General features: G+C 36.6%; 2 protein-coding genes across 2 annotated transcripts; one reads left to right on the forward strand and one right to left on the reverse strand.

Moving 5' to 3' along the window:
- Window positions 1-863: 863 nt before the first annotated feature.
- dcp2 (decapping mRNA 2) lies at window positions 864-9,072 on the reverse strand. Its single transcript, XM_051120844.1, has 11 exons — window positions 8,786-9,072; window positions 7,766-7,917; window positions 6,372-6,499; window positions 6,165-6,263; window positions 5,917-6,069; window positions 5,710-5,822; window positions 5,531-5,626; window positions 2,683-2,806; window positions 2,436-2,516; window positions 2,314-2,365; window positions 864-1,948 (listed from the first exon to the last, which is right to left on the reverse strand). The coding sequence occupies exons 1-11, from the start codon at window positions 8,836-8,838 to the stop codon at window positions 1,821-1,823; spliced, it is 1,179 nt and encodes a 392-aa protein (XP_050976801.1). The 5' UTR covers window positions 8,839-9,072; the 3' UTR covers window positions 864-1,820.
- Window positions 9,073-9,431: 359 nt separating this feature from the next.
- Window positions 9,432-16,762, forward strand: reep5 (receptor accessory protein 5). The gene is made up of 5 exons (XM_051120845.1): window positions 9,432-9,682; window positions 9,867-9,960; window positions 13,372-13,510; window positions 15,858-16,026; window positions 16,223-16,762. The coding sequence occupies exons 1-5, from the start codon at window positions 9,565-9,567 to the stop codon at window positions 16,270-16,272; spliced, it is 570 nt and encodes a 189-aa protein (XP_050976802.1). The 5' UTR covers window positions 9,432-9,564; the 3' UTR covers window positions 16,273-16,762.
- The last annotated feature ends 809 nt before the right edge of the window (window positions 16,763-17,571 follow it).

Below are 17,571 nucleotides of genomic sequence, written 5' to 3' on the forward strand. Positions count from 1 at the left end.
AGGTTTTATATAGGCAAAGTTATATTGTTGGCGTTGCAACTGTTATGCTGTTTAAAAGCTGTTTCACTGACAATTTTCAAACACTGACTGATCGATTAGATGAGACATTTGTTTTATTTTTCAACATGTCTTCTGATATTTATTCCTGTTTATTTCATGCAGTAACTAGTAGAAAAGAGAAATAGATTCACACGCCACTTAAAATGAGGCAAATACGCCACACTGAAGAGTGGAAAACACATTTATTGTTTGTATTTTATGATAAAATTGACCATTTTGAGCCTTTTTTTAATATCAAAAGTAACAAAATGCATATTGTGATTATTGTGTTGCTGGTGTGCTACAAATAATGAATAGACTTGAAAATGTTAAACATTATCTCCAGGCATAAATACCATCAATAAAACAGCTTGTGAATAGTCATGTAATGTGATTTACCTCAGAATAGACAACAATAAGGCTAAAAATGTTTTTGTATATGGGCCCAGGGCAGACTTGCTATGTGACTGAAAATTATGATCTAAACAAAGGATAAAAATTTTCATTATTTGAATGCGATTTACATACATTTTTCAATGTTTTTACAATGCAGTGTTACTGCATCACAACTACATTTTTTCTCTCTCTAAATTATCGGGTGGCTGATGTTAAATGTTAAATAGTATTTCCAAGTATTTTTACCATCAGTAAAACAGCTTATGAATAGTCATGCAATGTGATTTACCTCAGAAAATACAACAGCATTAACCTATAATATTTCTATTACAAAAGACCAAAAAATAACAAGGTTGACATTTCCTTAGTTTACTTGTTGAAAGAGGATGTATATATTTTTTTAATGTGGGAAGACAAAAGAGACCATCACTCTTTAAGAAAGTGTCTTTATTTACCAAAATGAGAAAGAAAAAACGACTATACAAACCATAGATAATGTGGTTAAGCAAATCACGTTGCATAATTGTAAATGAACTTACCACAGACATCAGTGCGATTTCACAGAGAAAATATTAATATTGTATCGTAACCATGTAAAGGATGGGGAAAACCAGAGCAGGAGTTGAAGCATGATAAAAATACCAATGAACATGAACAGAAAACAAACAGCTTGACAACACCGAAGACAACTTAAGGGAAACAGATGAAATGTCATTTATCAAACAGAAAATTCCAAAACACCTCAATGTCAAACTGAGCAGACATTTGGCGACTGAGGACTAGATAAAGTATATAGTGCTTGACTGGGCTTCACTGCTTTTGTGCGAGTAACGTCCTTTCTATCTGTACAGTACCAGTCATGTGACACTCCAAAAGCATGCTTTTTGAGCAGCTTATTATATTTGCGAGGTTGTACGTTTAACAGCAAAAACGGCAAACGGCGAACACTGACATGACTTCAGCCGTAGAAATTCAACATACAGACTGATTACTGTCATTTCTGAATTCACAATGAAACGAGTGGAAAATGCACTTCAAGAGCTCCAAACCAAAGCTTTAAGTGTTTCAGACAAACCAGTTAGTTTCTTAACAGATTAGTAACAGCAAGTTTACCAAGACAAACTTCTCTTTAGTGACAAAATGATGATGCACTCATGATTGGACACAAGCATAAATATTATGTCTACAAAGAACTCAAGCTAACAGCATTCCAGATCCAGATGAACAGAAACTGACATTTGTGTGTGGGGAAAAAAAGGAATTTTTTGATTTATGTAATCTTGGTCCAACACACACTGCATCACGACTAACAGGTTACAGCGCAGAAGATCCACTTGTAGATTTGAGGGAAATATTTTAAAAACCAGAGGCAGCACAGCAGAACTTCAGGACTCGAAGCAGGATTTCATGATGGCCTCTCTGTCAAATTTAAAGCTGAGAAAAGACCGCGAGGAGAGAACGTATTCCCCGTAGTCTGCCTCTCCGTTACAGCCATAGACTTCACCAGCTGCGTCTGGAAAAACGATTGTGGACAGTATTTTAAATTCATGCAATCAGTTATTTGATGAATAAACATAAGGTGTGGCCACATTAGCAAAATTTCACAAGCAAAAAGGTCCACTGTCAATAGTGTAGCGATGCATGACGCACAGCTCATGCTTTAAAGCAGCTGTCTATTGGTCAACACAGCAAATCCTCATGAACAACTTGAACCTGTTGTGAAATCTGCATGGAAAAAACCCTGATTGCAAAGGTGACCACACCTTTACGCTCATGCATTATAACATGTTCAAACCTTTATACATTCTAGTGCTTTTGATCAAACTGCAAAGTTCCATGTCTAATCCGTAATACATCATTTCTTAAAAAGCTATTTACCTGTGTCAAAGTTATCCTGCAGTCTTCTGGGCTGAAGTTTCTTGTCATCTCTCTACAAAATAAATATTGTGTTACACAACTTCTATTGTAATCTAGAGTAAATAATATGTGTAGCAGCTTACCTGCTGCTGACTGACACCATTAGCTCTTTTTTTCAGGTTTGGAGACTCCTGGTGTTTCTTGCTGTTGCCTTTCACATGATTCTGTGAAGAAATAAGCAAAGCAATCACTGAATCAGCAATAAACAGATTGAAATCACTGTAAGCATGTCAGACTTACTAAAAGTAAAAAGTTTTTGGTCACACTCTTTACACCTATCTGCAATAGCATTTAAATGTACGCACAAGATTGTGTGATGTGAACACCTACCTTGGGTTTAAGCACGTCTACTAACTCACTCTGGGAGGGCTGCCCAAAGGGTTTCTGTTGTTTTTGCTTTGACCAGCTTTCAGGAGACGCTTCCATCAACATCTGAGACCTCCTGGGTTTAGAACTGAGCATAAGAGCAGAGAAACAACAAAAATTTTAAGCCATGCAGTAACATGCACACATAATTCAACAGAAAAGTATATACACTTGAGATGTTCTAGGTGCATAAACACTACACTTCTAAAAATAAAGGTGCTTCACAATGCCATAGACCAGGAATAGGCAACGTTGGTCCTGGAGTGCTGATGTTCTGCAGAGTTTAGCTCCTACCCTGAAAAGAAAAAAACCAGCCTGTAGCCCTGGTAATTCTGAAGACCTTGATTAGCTTGTTCAGGTGTGTTGGAATAGAGTTGGAGCTGAACTCCGCAGGACAGAGGCACTCAAGGACCGCCATCGGCCTAACCCTGCTATAGAAGATGCTTTTTTGTCTAAATGGTTCCATAAAAAACCTTTATCATCTGAAGAACCTTTGCTTTTCACAAAAGGTTCTCTGTGGTGAAAGGTAAGAAAGAGATGGTTCTTTAAAGAACCTTTGACTGAATGGTTCTTCTATGGCATCGCTGTGAAGAACCTTTCAAAGCACCTTTATTTTTAAGAGTGTATGCTGGGGTCCTCAGGACTATGGTTTGGTTCCAACAGACCAGAAGACAATTACAAGGTAACGCCACTGTTTATGGTAATATAACCACTAATATTTTTATCTAGAGTCAAATACACTTTATTCAAGCCTTTTCTGCTCCGTGCACATAAAGCAGAAAATACAAGTATTTTTAGCTGGTTTACATATATGACTCCTACTGTTGAAGTAAACCAGATTTGTGACAAGTTGTTTTTCAACATTTTGCATTCACAATCAACATTTCAAAATAAAAATAAACACTATAACTTGACTTTAAGCCTAGAAGAGAAAAACAGTTTCTTTTCTCAGTCACATGGCCTTCTGCCACACGTGTCTAAATGTAAAAAGAATAACAGCCTGATAAAACATCTGATCTTACCTTTAATACTCGTATCTAACTGGGCTCAACTGAAACATTTTAATTTTTTTGCAGAAAAATTCTCAGACATCACTGTTTTGGTTCAATATCTGCATCTTTGTTGATAGTTTTTTTGTTTGTTTTAAAGTACCACTGCTGCCCAGATGGAAATAAGTAACTTGAATACCCTTCTACTATGCAATATTTTACAATACTATAATATTTTACTATTTGAAATTAACTTAAATGTAATTTTTTTTTAATCAATTTAAATGTAATATTTCATAATTAATTTAATACATAAATCAGTGGGCTTTCTGAATGACTAGTCAGTCTTCAGGCCCCCCACATAATGAGTAATAAGTGCAGCCTTCAGATATTCAACAAATAAATGTGTGAAATAACCATATTAAGTGTGTTGGCTCTTATTTGACCATTTCGAATCCTGTTCAAATGCACAACCACTAAAATAAAATATAACTTAGTCGTTATTGCATCAGTGTTTAAGCACCATAATGATGCATTCACACGGGGCGTTGGCGTTAAAGGAGAACAACATTGTACAGATAATGTACTCACCCCCTTGTCATCCAAGATGTTCATGTCCTTCTTTCTTCGGTCGATAAGGAATTATGTTTCTTGAAAAAAACATTCCTGAATTTTTCTCCATATAGTGGACTTCAATGATGCCCCCAAGTTTGAACTTCCAAAATGCAACTTCAAAGGGCTCTAAACGATCCCAGCACAGGAAGAAGGGTCTTTTTTTTTTTTTTTTTTTTTTTTTAAATTGACAATTTATTTACTTTTTAACCTCAAACACTCGTCTTGTCTCGCCTCTGCGATGCGCATAGATAGTCTGTGTAATCCGGGTCAATATAGCTAGGGTATGTTGAAAAACTCCCATCTCGTTTTCTTCTTCAACATCAAAATCGTCCTACAACGCTGTTTTACCTTTTTTTGTTAAGGGTGCTTGATCTTCTCTGCATGTTCACTTTGTAAGCACTGGGTCGGTACTTCTGCAGTGATGCAGGATGATTTTGAAGTTGGGAAAGAAAACAGGATGGGAATTTTTAGACCTACCCTAACTGTACTGACCTTATTGAACCGGAAAAAATAGTTCACGCAGACTTAGACAAGACGAGCGTTTGAAGATAAAAAGTATATAAATTGTCAATTTGTTTAGAAAATAACCAATCGTTTTGCTAGATAAGACCCTTCTTCCTTGGCTGGGATCATTTAGAGCCATTTGAATCTGCATTTTGGAAGTTCAAACTTGGGGGCACCATTGAAGTCCACTATATGGAGAAAAATTAAGGAATGTTTTCCTCAAGAAACATATTTCTTATCGACTGAAGAAAGAAAGACAGAAACATCTTGGATGACAAGGGGGTGAGTACATTATCTGTAAATTTTTGTTCTGGAAGTGGACATCTCCTTTAATGCTTTTCAATTACTTTGAATGGGTGACGTCATGTGTTGCCAAACTGTTTTGTTGATCCGTTGTGTCGCAACACTGGAATTGCTTGTGGAAGAAATTGAAAAAGATCAACTTTTCATGCGTCAACGCAGGTGCCAGCTAATCAGTTCGCCTTATGCAAATACCCTAGTGCAGACGGTAGCCAACTGCGTTCATGCAACACCAGAAAAGTGACTGACTGCTGTCACTATGATGATGTCAGCGCAAAGCTTCAGACAAGCGTTGACGCCGGCGCCCCGTGTGAATGTACCTTAATTAGCTCTTTATGCAAAAAATATCTTTGCACACATGAAATTGTGATGGTGAATGCCTTCTATAGCAAAAATAATCGCACCGGAATGGTTTGCAAGGTGTGCTGCCATTGGACGCAAAATCCTCGTCGCTACTCGTTGACTCTCCTTTGTGTTTGGCGATCCACTCTCTGAGCTGCCTGCAGATGGGCACATTACACCTCAGTTATACTTCAAATAAACAAACATGGATCATGTTAAAATTATCATTCATGAGATGTACCTCATAAAAGGAATAGCCATAAAAAACTTGTTAGGAGCCAGTCCAAGCTTGGATTTTGGGGTCATATCGTTCCTGTGGCACGGCAGCTTATCCACTGGGAACCATTCAATGTTCTAACAGGAATCCAAAGAAAACACAATCAGAGCTTTGGACAATCAAACAAATGTGCTTCTATAGACGCAAAAGATCACTAAAATGTATACGTACCCTTATTTCTTTTCTGGTCTTGGGGTTAAACTTGGTGTCTTTAGGAACTCCCGGTATAATGTACAATCGAACCAACTGATCTGAAATCTTCTGTTCAATATATGTCTTCTGGCAGATACGATCTCGGATGTCAAAGCCCGTCTCCTCTAAAACCTGCAGAGATATGAAACAACATAACAAGGGTTTTCATTACACTTACATCCCTCAGAATCAACATTTAAATTATGAAAGCTGAGAAAACTGCATACTTCTCTCACAGCGCAGTCATGGAAAGCCTCATCTTCATTGACTTTCCCTTTAGGAAAACCCCAGCCAGATTTGGCCAGATAACCCTGGACCATCAACACCTTCAGGAGAAAATTAATAATGAATGATAACTCCAATAATTACATGAAGGTCTTTGCAATCTCTTTTAAAATAACAGTTTATGATGCATCCATCAGCTATATACATACATTGTCAAGCGTTTCATCGAGAATAATGGCACCAAACGTAGGCACACCCATCTTATACTCTTTCCACTGCTCTAAAACTTTCTGAACATCCTCTCCTTGGGGCAGCAGGAATGGACAGTGATTAAAAAGTGATCATAATGTTAAGGAAACACACAGAGAAAGAAACAACCAAACCAAACAGTTTCTGGTTTTCCTAAATCGTTCCTGCCTAACCTTTTTTTTGTTGTTGTTGTTGACAAAAAGGTCAATAGATTTGTCATAAGTTTTTGTCATTCAAAACTGAAAAATTTTCATGAGGAAAAAAAAAAAAAAAAAAAAAAAAAAAAAAAAAGTTGTTGACGAAAGCTATAACCCTAACAAAATTAACACTGATAACCAGTAGTATTCATAACCAAAAATCAAAAAAAGTTGTTTACATGGAATAAAAATGCATGCCACCGATTCAGCCTGTGATAAATAATGCAGAATATATTTTATTTGCTAACCATGTTATTGCAGTAGTAAGCATGAATGAGATTTTAAAATGCTCAGGGTTGCCAGGTTTCTAGAAATCCAAACATCCCAATCAGAGGTTCCGTCCTGCACATTTCAGAAGCATTATACTTTGCACAATCTGACAAGTAAGATCATGCACTCATGCAGCAAAATTCTCCCTTAAATCTTTAATCTGTGCACTACTTTTTCAAAAACAATAAAGGTGGTGATACACCCTTTAAGAATTTGATTGCAAATTAGAAGGCATTTTTGGTTTCTCTAATTGCTTATTCCATCATCTTACATAACCACTGTATATACTTTGATGTGTATTTGCTTCAGTGTCTGATGTCTGTGCACTGTTAGCTAGATGTTTTACATGCCATTAACAGATTTGGATGAAGAGGAAAGGGTAAAGTTCTGTGCTCATGAGGTTCCTTTTTGATGCCAATTGATTTTCTGTATATTTGTTACAAATGCCAATACATAAAGTCTCTCAACTGTATTTTACGTCAACTTCTGTTGCTTTTAAATGAGCTAAACAGTACAGTGTGTTAAGGGTTTGTGAATCTCCAGTGCAATATTCTGCTGAAAGAAAAGCATAACACAGCTCTGCGATCGGTCACGAGGCAACTTGTGCTGTTTGGTGCAAGCAAATTTTTCAGTGATAATTGTTGTAAGCCTTCTCTAAGTTAGTCTGATCTTCCTTTGTAGATCAAGAACCACCGTCTAAAAGGTCCAATCAGTTTAAACACGCTTCAGAAAAACGACATTTAGTCTGTGTCTATCGTATTTCCTCTTTCTGCAGTGCTGAAAATCTTTCCTGCGGCTACTGAACAATCTCTGAACAAACTCAGTGCTCTCCCTGACCCAAGCATGCTTTCATTTAAGGGCATTATAAAAAGATCTCTTTAGGATATCAGCTTTGGCAAAGTCTCTTATCCCACACTGAGGTAATCCTGGTGAATTCTGCATGCAGAAGTCCAGGTAAAACCAATGGGCAAGCTCAATCTGGAAGCAAACTCTGATGGCATTGTCCCGCTCCTCGCTTGGGATGTGCAGAATGAAGCGACTACAAGACAAAATACAAAATAAATGTTGAAAACATCAAGCCAACATCATAAGTAAACAGCACATTTAAGGATTATTTATATTCAACGCAATGGACCACTTCGCACTGAGCTATGGGACAGTTCATAGCATCTTAACACTTGTGTCACAGAGGTTTTCTGAAGAACTCAATCATCTACCAGATCTAAAAATAAGATAACCATAAATAGTAATAATAATCTGCACTCTCGTTGTTTAACCTTCACTGGCATGTGATCCGACTATACAACAAAAATAACAATAAATATTATTATTATTGTTATTAGTATTTCAACTATTGCAATTATTTCAATTAACCAACTCAATTAAAATACGGAAATCACATCCGGATTCGCAGTTGCGTGAATGTTGTTACAGGAAATGCGTGAGCCATTCCAATCAGAACACGGAAGTAGTTCTACAAGTAGTCAATTTTCCGTTTAGGTCAAAATATTAGAACATATGAACAACAGCTACTATCATCATCATAATCACCACCAGACTGTTGACTTTAGGAAATGTTATTATTATTTTTGGAGCCTAAATACCGCCTACTTGGCTTGCGTCCAAACCCGCAGCTGACTCGAAACGCGCATGTGATACACAAATACTCTCAGGACGCGCCAAAGTTGTACAAAACAGCAGCTGACTCGAAAGGTGCCTATAATACTCCGAAGACTGCCTGTTAGCAGCTTCGTAGTTTTGCAACGGAGCCTTACCGAGTCCGTTAAACTGCCGTATAACAAAGACAACTACGAGCTATTCGACCACTCAAATTGATATAAATGGTCATCACACTTATAGGTCCTTTTAAATAGACAGTCAAACGTGAAAGTACGCTCTCGGTTTACCTGCAAAGGTCATCCAGCAGCCCGTTGGGAATCTCCCCTTTTTTTGTTTCCATGTTAAGGGTAAAAACATCCCGAACAAACAAAACTAGTGCGTTAAAAACAGCGCAAAGCTACTACACTTGCGTGCTTCGCATTTATAATATGTGGCTAAAGCACATGGTTCTATGCTAACAATAAAAGAGCAAGCAGTGCTGTGAATTTATATCGACGACGCTGATGCTAGCATGCTAACAAGCTAAAAATATAGCGCCGCGAATTCATGAACAACTTCACGGTGGGCGGGACCACAAGCGTCAGTCAAAGATACAGCGCGTAAACGCTGCTCTGAGAACTCTTATCCAATCACATCGCTCTCATCATAACGGACATCACCCAGAGGCCAATCATAGTGGAGTAAAGAGAGCAATTTAGAAGATAAGCAAGTTTGTCTGATTGACTGTAATCTATAATGATTGTGCGATACATAAATATGTTTATCATCAACTGGCTAAACTGCAAACCGGGGATGCACTGGGGTTTTCATACAGTCAAAGCCGCCAGAAAGAGATCTATCCACATATTTAGCATCGGCTTCATTCAACTTTAAATAAAAATAAATAAATAAAAGCCCTTCTTTCGTGGCTGTCGGTTGTACCCGCTATGAAGGGTGTGGTGGAGGAAGTGGTTGCGTGACGTCACACCCCCAGCGTGTAAGTCACAGTGAGAGCAGCTGGAGTTTAGCTGCTGTTCATGAATTTTATTTTACATCGCAATAAATACATCAACAATCCAGACAAATCATGGCGCAGGGTCTAAAAGAACGCTTCGAGAAGTTTCTATACGAGAAAAATCTCATGACGGACGTGCTGGCGAAGATCGAGGCGAGGACTGGAGTGAGCAGATCGTACATCGCATATGGTGAGCTTTGCTGGAGGAAGATCGTAACCAGGAACACATGTGTGCTGTTATGTCGGGCACATCAGATCATGGGAAAAACAACAGTTTCACGTTAATGCTGTTTAAGCACGAATCAGCTTTTTATTTAACGGTGCGAAACACTGACAGATCTGACAGCGGGTTGATGTTGTCTTTTGTCTTGCAGCTGTCATCTTGTTCGTTGCCATTTATCTGGTGATCGGATACGGCGCTTCTCTGCTCTGTAATCTCATCGGATTCGTCTATCCTGCGTACATATCGTGAGTTGGAACTCTTTTATTATTCTTTTAATTCTGGCATCACACGCAGGTTATTACGTCATCTTAGCGGTTACAACGTGGTGACGTCATCACAGCAGTTAGTGCGGTGGTACGCAGCAGGAAGTGCACATTGTAAAATAATGAAATTTCTTTCGAAACATTATTTTTTTGTTCACGTGGTTAATTTCGAATATGTCGTTATGCACATCTCTGCTATTTCACAACAGTCATCATGAATAAGTAATATTCCCTTAAGGCTGCGCATACAAGTACGCACACGACATTATTTTCTAACATCATTTTTAGCATCATAGCAAAAATGAATGAAAAATTGAATATAAATGGAAATTATCTTTGCATAAACTCAAAAAACAAAGCTTCAACAATATTTAACGAAACAATTAGAAATTGCTTATTATGCATATGCTTCTCACAATTTCAAAATGTGTGTTCATTCAGTCTTTCATTAATTCAATATTTTTATTTTTAGTTGTCCATCCAAGCATCTCACACAGAAATAGCCATATAACAATATCTTATCAACAGCTCTTAAATAATCTCTTAGTCGCATCCAAATCATTACATATTTTTCTTAAATATATACATGCATGTGTGTGTATTTATATATACATGATAAATACACAGTACACACACATATTATGTAAACAAAAATGTTTAATTAATGCTGTCAAACGATTAATTGCATCCAAAACATGACATATTTGTCTTAAGTATAAACATGCATGTGTGTGTCCTTATATATACACGACAAATATACACAGTACGCACACATTATGTAAACAAAAACTTTTAATTAGTGCTGTTAAACGATTAATCGTGATTAATCGTATCCAGAATAAAAGTAATTTTTATATATAGGTGCATCTCAATAAATTAGAATGTGGTGGAAAAGTTCATTTATTTCAGTAATTCAACTCAAATTGTGAAACTTGTGTATTAAATAAATTAAATGCACACAGACTGAAGTAGTTTAAGTCTTTGGTTCTTTTAATTGTGAAGATTTTGGCTCGCATTTAACAAAAACCCACCAATTCACTATTTCGACAAATTAGAATACTTCATAAGACCAATAAAAAAAACTTTTTTAGTGAATTGTTGGCCTTCTGGAAAGTATGTTCATTTGCTGTATATGTACTCAATACTTGGTAGGGGCTCATTTTGCTTTAATTACTGCCTCAATTCGGCGTGGCGTGGAGGTGATCAGTCTGTGGCACTGCTGAGGTGGTGTGGAAGCCCAGGTTTCTTTGACAGTGGCCTTCAGCTCATCTGCATTTTTTGGTCTCTTGTTTGTCATTTTCCTCTTGACAATACTCCATAGATTCTCTATGGGGTTCAAGTCTGGTGCTGACCAGTCAAGCACACCAACACCATGGTCATTTAACCAACTTTTGGTGCTTTTGGCAGTGTGGGCTGGTGCCAAATCCTGCTGGAAAATGAAATCAGCATCTTTAAAAAGCTGGTCAGCAGAAGGAAGCATGAAGTGCTCTAAAATTTCTTGGTAAATGGGTGCAGTGACTTTGGTTTTCAAAAAACACAGTGGACCAACACCAGCAGGTGACATTGCACCCCAAATCATCACAGACTGTGGAAACTTAACACTGGACTTAAAGCAACTTGGGCTATGAGCTTCTCTACCCTTCCTCCAGACTCTAGGACCTTGGTTTCCAAATGAAGCACAAAGGTTGCTCTCATCTGAAAAGAGGACTTTGGACCACTGGGCAACAGTCCATTTCTTCTTCTCCTTAGCCCAGGTAAGACCCCTTTGACGTTGTCTGTGGTTCAGGAGTGGCTTAACAAGAGGAATACGATAACTGTAGCCAAATTCCTTGACACGTCTGTGTGTGGTGGCTCTTGATGCCTTGACCCCAGCCTCAGTCCATTCCTTGTGAAGTTCACCCAAATTCTTGAATCGATTTTGCTTGACAAGCCTCTCAAGGCTGCGGTTCTCTCAGTTGGTTGTGCATCTTTTTCTTCCACATGGAAACATTGATCAACACACACATAAAGCACATCAAACATAGTTACAAGGAAGCTGAAATGTGTCAGTTGGCACACAGGAATCAGTGAGGTTTGTTCTTGCGTGTCAAGCAGGCACGCTTTCACTTGTTAACTCACAAAACAAACCCTTTTAGCGGAAACTGATCGCAGCTTCAGATTTCAGCCCATTAAACATACAGTTATTCATAAAATCATGAACAGGATGGGTCACTTTATTTTAAGGTCCAGTTCTCACTGTTATCAGCTCATTAACTACGGCTTTTGCCTTAATAAACTCCGAGTTTGCTGCTTATTAATAGTAAGGTAGTTGTTAAAATGAGGTATTGAGCAGGATTAGGGATGGAGAATATGGTCATGCAGAATATGTGCTTTATAAGTACTAATAAACAGCCAATATGTTAATAATAGGCATGCTAATAAGTAACTAGTTAATAGTGAGAATGTTTCCCTATACTGAAGTGTTACCACAGGATTATGAAGATGAGTATAAATTCACAATCTTGTCTTGAAATGCTGACACAGTACAGGGTTAAAGATGGCAAACCACAGAAGGTCGTGTGACTCAGTCTTCTGCTGCTCACTGAACTCCTTATGCCCACAAACCCAGACATCACACACAAAATTAACCTTGTAAGTCCTGCTCTATCATATGTGATACATGCATTTCTGAGGCCTCTAAATTATCAACATGATAAAAAGCTTAAAAACCTGTACACAATCTTCCACATGCCTCGTGACTGATAAGTTCATACTTTTTAACAAGGAAAAAGCCTCTAAGTTTAATTCTAAACTCCCTCAGATTGTGCTTCCCATGTGTTTTTGCTACGAACTCTTTACTGACTTTTATAAAGCAAATATAAGTTTATATGTACATATAAGTATATATGAATAACTATCATTATTAGTAGTATTTTGAGATTAACATTTCAGCCTATTAACATTTACTAGACTAAAGCAACTTTTTTTTTCATCTTATTTGATTTTCAATTCATCATTTAAAAAAAAATGAGTGAGGAATGTGTTTCTCTCAATCATCATTCAATATTCGCCAACGCAATACTACTTTTTGACCATATAAATAACAACATCTGAACCAAACTGCATATTTTTGCTCAGTTTGGGCCTTGATGTTTTCTTTCTTGAGGATAAGCTCCATATTCTCACTATGTCAAACAATAAATATGATACAAAACACATGAGCAAACATCAGTTTCACTGGTCTTCTCACAAGATTAAGAGAATCAGTTATCTAATGCACTAAATTAACAATCAAGTGCTTTATCTTTTGTCTGTTATCTAACATTTGTAAATGTGAAGTGACAGACAGTGTGTCGAGTTAGCAGACTTCAGGTCGTCATATCAGACTGTGTGTGACTCTTCATGTGTTTGCAGAATCAAAGCCATTGAGAGCGCAACCAAAGATGACGACACCAAATGGCTGACCTACTGGGTGGTTTATGGTGTGTTCAGCGTTGCCGAGTTCTTTGCTGACATTTTCCTCTCCTGGTTCCCATTCTACTTTTTGGGAAAGGTATTGTACAGTAAATGTTCTGTTAGCTACAGTTAAATGCATTTCGTTGTAATAAAAACATGTTGTCAGTCATGTCAAATTGATTTGGACTTTTCAGTGCATAATGAAAGCAACACTGGAAAAATATTTCACCTCTAATTAAGCTGTCTATTATTGGAATTATTAGCATTTAATAAGAAATACTATTTATTAGGTATTTATTAGGGATGCAACAAAACAGTTTGTCCACGGTTCAATACGCACCTCGGTTTTTAACCACGGTTTTCGGCCATTTCAGTGTTTTTGTTTTTTGTTTTTTTTACAGCAAATTAACAAAATACTCCCGTAAACCTGTATACTGGAAAAAGCGTGGTTTAGTATATGTCTGCTTCATTTTTGGAGAGATGGGTATTTTGGGTATTATTTTTTTCGATTTTTATGCAAAATAGGATGGGTTTCATTCATACTGGACACCAGAGGAAAATTCACATATGCGTTGAAGAGATATCACTGATGACGTTCTGTTACATCTTCTCTAATATGGATAAAGGCATCGCTGTAAAAAAATAAATAAAATAAAGGCATCGCTATTGCTGTAACTTAATAAAAACAAGATATAACATTAAACATTTTGAATGATGAAATGTAAGGACAATAAACACTCATCTGCAATAATATACACTACCGTTCAAAAGTTTGGGGTCAGTAAGACTTGTAATAGTCTTTAAAGAAGTCTCTTATGCTCATCAAGGCTGCATTTATTTGATTAAAAATATAGAAAAAAAACAGTAATATTGCAAAATGTTTTTACAATATAAAATAATGTTTTTTATTTTAACATACTTTAAAATAGAATTTATTCCTGTGATGAAAAGCTGAATTTTTATCAGCTGTTACTCCAGTCTTAAGTGTCACATGATCCTTCAGAAATCATTCTAATATGCAGATTTATTATTAGAATGATCAATGTTGGATAATATCAACAGCTGTGCTGCCAAATATTTTTTGGAACCTGTGATTTTTTTTTTTTTTTTTTTTTTTTCAGGATTCTTTCATGAATAACAAGTTTAAAAAGTACAGTGTTTATTCAAAATATAAATATTTTATAACAATGTAAATTATTTATTATTAACTTTTAATAAACTTTTAATTATTAACTTAATACATCCTTGGTGAATAAAAGTATTAATTTCTTAAAAAAAAAAAAAAAAAAAAAGAAACAATAAAAATGTACTGACCCCAAACTTTTGAACAGTAGTGTATGTTTTATCTGTGTTCTTCTTCAAGCCATCTCGGCTATTTTCATATGCCATTGCTAATCAGCATACATTGAATATGAGTATAGAATTTATTGTCTGCCTCATTCTGTGAGAAAAATATACATCAGATCACATAAGGAAGTTATTTCAAACACTCGACTGATGTTGTGAATTAAAAAGTTATGTTTTTTATAACTTTTGTTTTTATAACTTTAGTTGGACAGCAGGTTTAGAAAGGCTTATCATTGCATGTCATTATAAGGGAAGATGCTCTGCGTGTGTTGTTTTTCAAATATAAGCGGGGAAGCGTTTCCTCATTTCAGCACGTGAAATCGTGGGGACACATACAGTAAATTCCGAGAGAAATAAAACAAGGAAGTTATAAATGCAAAACCGAAAAACCGCAATTCATAAGCGTGTATTGAACTGTGGATGTCGTACCGAACGGTTCGATATTATATTGAGGACTGTGACATCCATACTATTTATTCACTTTTTATTGGTGCATGACAGACAATAAATAGTAAAACCATTTTTAATTATTGATAAACATCAAAAAAATCCAGCAAATGATAAACATATCAGAAAAGGGCCAGTCGTCATCAAGTCAGTGCAGGGTCAGTATGAAGAGAACAGTGAAAAAGAAGATTATTTGATTAATGTTAAATCATAAATACACAAATGGCCTAAATACAAAGTGACAGTATGATTTAGACCCTTAGACTAATGTGTTCCCTAGTAAGTGAACTAAACCATTATTTTCCTATTAACAGTTTACAGGCATAACTAATAACAGTCTTTTAGAAGTTTATTTTAAAGCAAAATTTAAAAATTAACATGTTTATGATCATTATTGACTTTGACTACCATTAAAAATGGTGGTGCCTCTTTAGATTGAGGTACATAAAATATCACAATGTAAAAAAAAAAACGTTAGTTACAGTTCAAACAGGTTTACTTTAGTGCATTTCGTGCTTGAACCTCTAATGGAATAACTTTGTGGACTGAAGTGGACACATTCATGTTTTCATATGTAAAATCTTGTTATTAATGCTTAGTGTTTGAGTTTGTAATATGGAGTAGACCGTAATGGCTTTGTTTCTCGCTAGTGCGCTTTCTTGGTATGGTGCATGGCTCCAACTCCATCAAACGGCTCCGTTCTGATCTACACAAGAATCATTCGGCCCTTCTTCTTGAAGAATGAAGCCAAGATCGACAATGTGATGAAAGACATCACAGATAAAGCATCAGAGGCGGCAGACAAGTTTAAAGATGAAGGTGAAACCCAAATACATTTTGTGTCTTTGCTGTTTTTTGTCAGTTGAGTGGAGGAATGGCAAACAAATATAAGTGATTTTCACTGACAGATCAATGATTTGAGATTTACATTTCCAAACTCTGTTTTCTAGAATGACTAGCATTCAGTTTGCAATCATGAACTGTTGATAATCTGGTCTTTTATGTTGTCTTGCAGCCAAGAAGGCCACTGCCAACCTAATATTTGAGGAGAAGAAGACCTACTAAAATCCACAGCCATTTCAACCGCTTCCTGTCCTACAGGACGACACTTGCCTGAATAAATGTTGCCTTTATATGCTCTTATTTTTCAAACAACTGGAAGTGGGCTAATTATTGTTACTCCCTTTGCCTGTGCCTGTTTTTTAACCTGTGGCAGCCATATTAGATTACATCAGACAGCCCAGTTACCATAGTTGTGTTTAAGCGGGTAAGACATAGATCATGTTACAAGATGACGCTCACCCTGCAATGCTTCAGTCTCAGTACACATCTTTATCTTTCCTATAGAGATCATAAGCCTTTGGCTTGTATTATAGGATCATAAAATGGTTTATCCTGCATCTTGGGCCATTTAACATATGCATTCTATGATGATATATTTATGTGTGATACGTTTTTTGTTTGTAGAAATGTCTCTTCTGATACCAGTGAAACTGTACGCATATGAATCATGCATTTGATGTCGACTATTAAACAAACTATTGGAGGAAATGGGCTTGATTGTCTCATCACTTCTGTTATAATTAATCAAACCACAGCTGAGTGGACTATAGGTGCATGCTAAATGAGATGCTGTAGGCTGGGTTAAGCAAGCTTTTCTTCCAGTACTAAAGTAGTGAAAGCATGCTGTCGGTTTTTTACTTGTAAAATAGTGTAAATTGGTGTCATCAGCAATTTTCTCACTTCTGCCAGTTTCTGTAACCACAATAGTCAACTTATGCATTTCCTCCATCCTCTTGCACTTGTACTTGAATTTGAAAGTAAATGTTCTTAAAGGAGAAGTCCACTTTCAGAACAACAATTTACAAAATATTTACTCACTCCCTTGTCATCCAAGATGTTCATAACTTTGTCTTTAGCCGTGAAGAAATTATTAGTGTTTTTGAGGAAAACATTTCATGATTTTTCTCCATGTAATGGACTTTACTGGTGCCCTGATTGTGAACGACCTAAATGCAGCTTCAAATGGCTCTAAACGATCCCAGCCGAGGAAGAAGTGTCTTATCTAGCGATGTACTATTGAATCACGTTGAAAGATCACGCAGAATGTAGGTGGACGCGCATCCCAGAGCCTGTGCTACACCAGCTTTCGTGCTTAAAGTATACACATTTTTATTTTTCAAAAAAAAAGACCAATCGTTTCGCTAGATAAGACCCTTCTTCCTTGGCTGGGATCGTTTAGAGCCCTTTGAAGCCGCATTTAAACAGCATTTTGGAAGCTCAAAATCGGGACACCATATCAATCCATTATATGGAGAAAAATCCTGAAATGTTTTCCTCAAACATAATTTCTTCACGACTGAA

This window comes from Labeo rohita, chromosome 10 (assembly GCF_022985175.1).
Source record: "Labeo rohita strain BAU-BD-2019 chromosome 10, IGBB_LRoh.1.0, whole genome shotgun sequence".
In the NCBI taxonomy this organism is placed as follows: Eukaryota; Metazoa; Chordata; class Actinopteri; order Cypriniformes; family Cyprinidae; genus Labeo; species Labeo rohita.

Coding starts and splice junctions, on each gene's coding strand:
- dcp2 (XM_051120844.1), bottom strand. CDS start 8,838: ATGGAAACAAAAAAAGGGGAGATTCCCAACGGGCTGCTGGATGACCTT. Junction 7,918..8,785: donor CTGCTGGATGACCTTTGCAG/GTAAACCGAGAG, acceptor TTTGTCTTGTAG/TCGCTTCATTCTGCACATCC. Junction 5,823..5,916: donor AGACCAGAAAAGAAATAAGG/GTACGTATACAT, acceptor GATTCCTGTTAG/AACATTGAATGGTTCCCAGT.
- reep5 (XM_051120845.1), top strand. CDS start 9,565: ATGGCGCAGGGTCTAAAAGAACGCTTCGAGAAGTTTCTATACGAGAAA. Junction 9,961..13,371: donor GTCTATCCTGCGTACATATC/GTGAGTTGGAAC, acceptor ATGTGTTTGCAG/AATCAAAGCCATTGAGAGCG. Junction 16,027..16,222: donor AGACAAGTTTAAAGATGAAG/GTGAAACCCAAA, acceptor GTTGTCTTGCAG/CCAAGAAGGCCACTGCCAAC.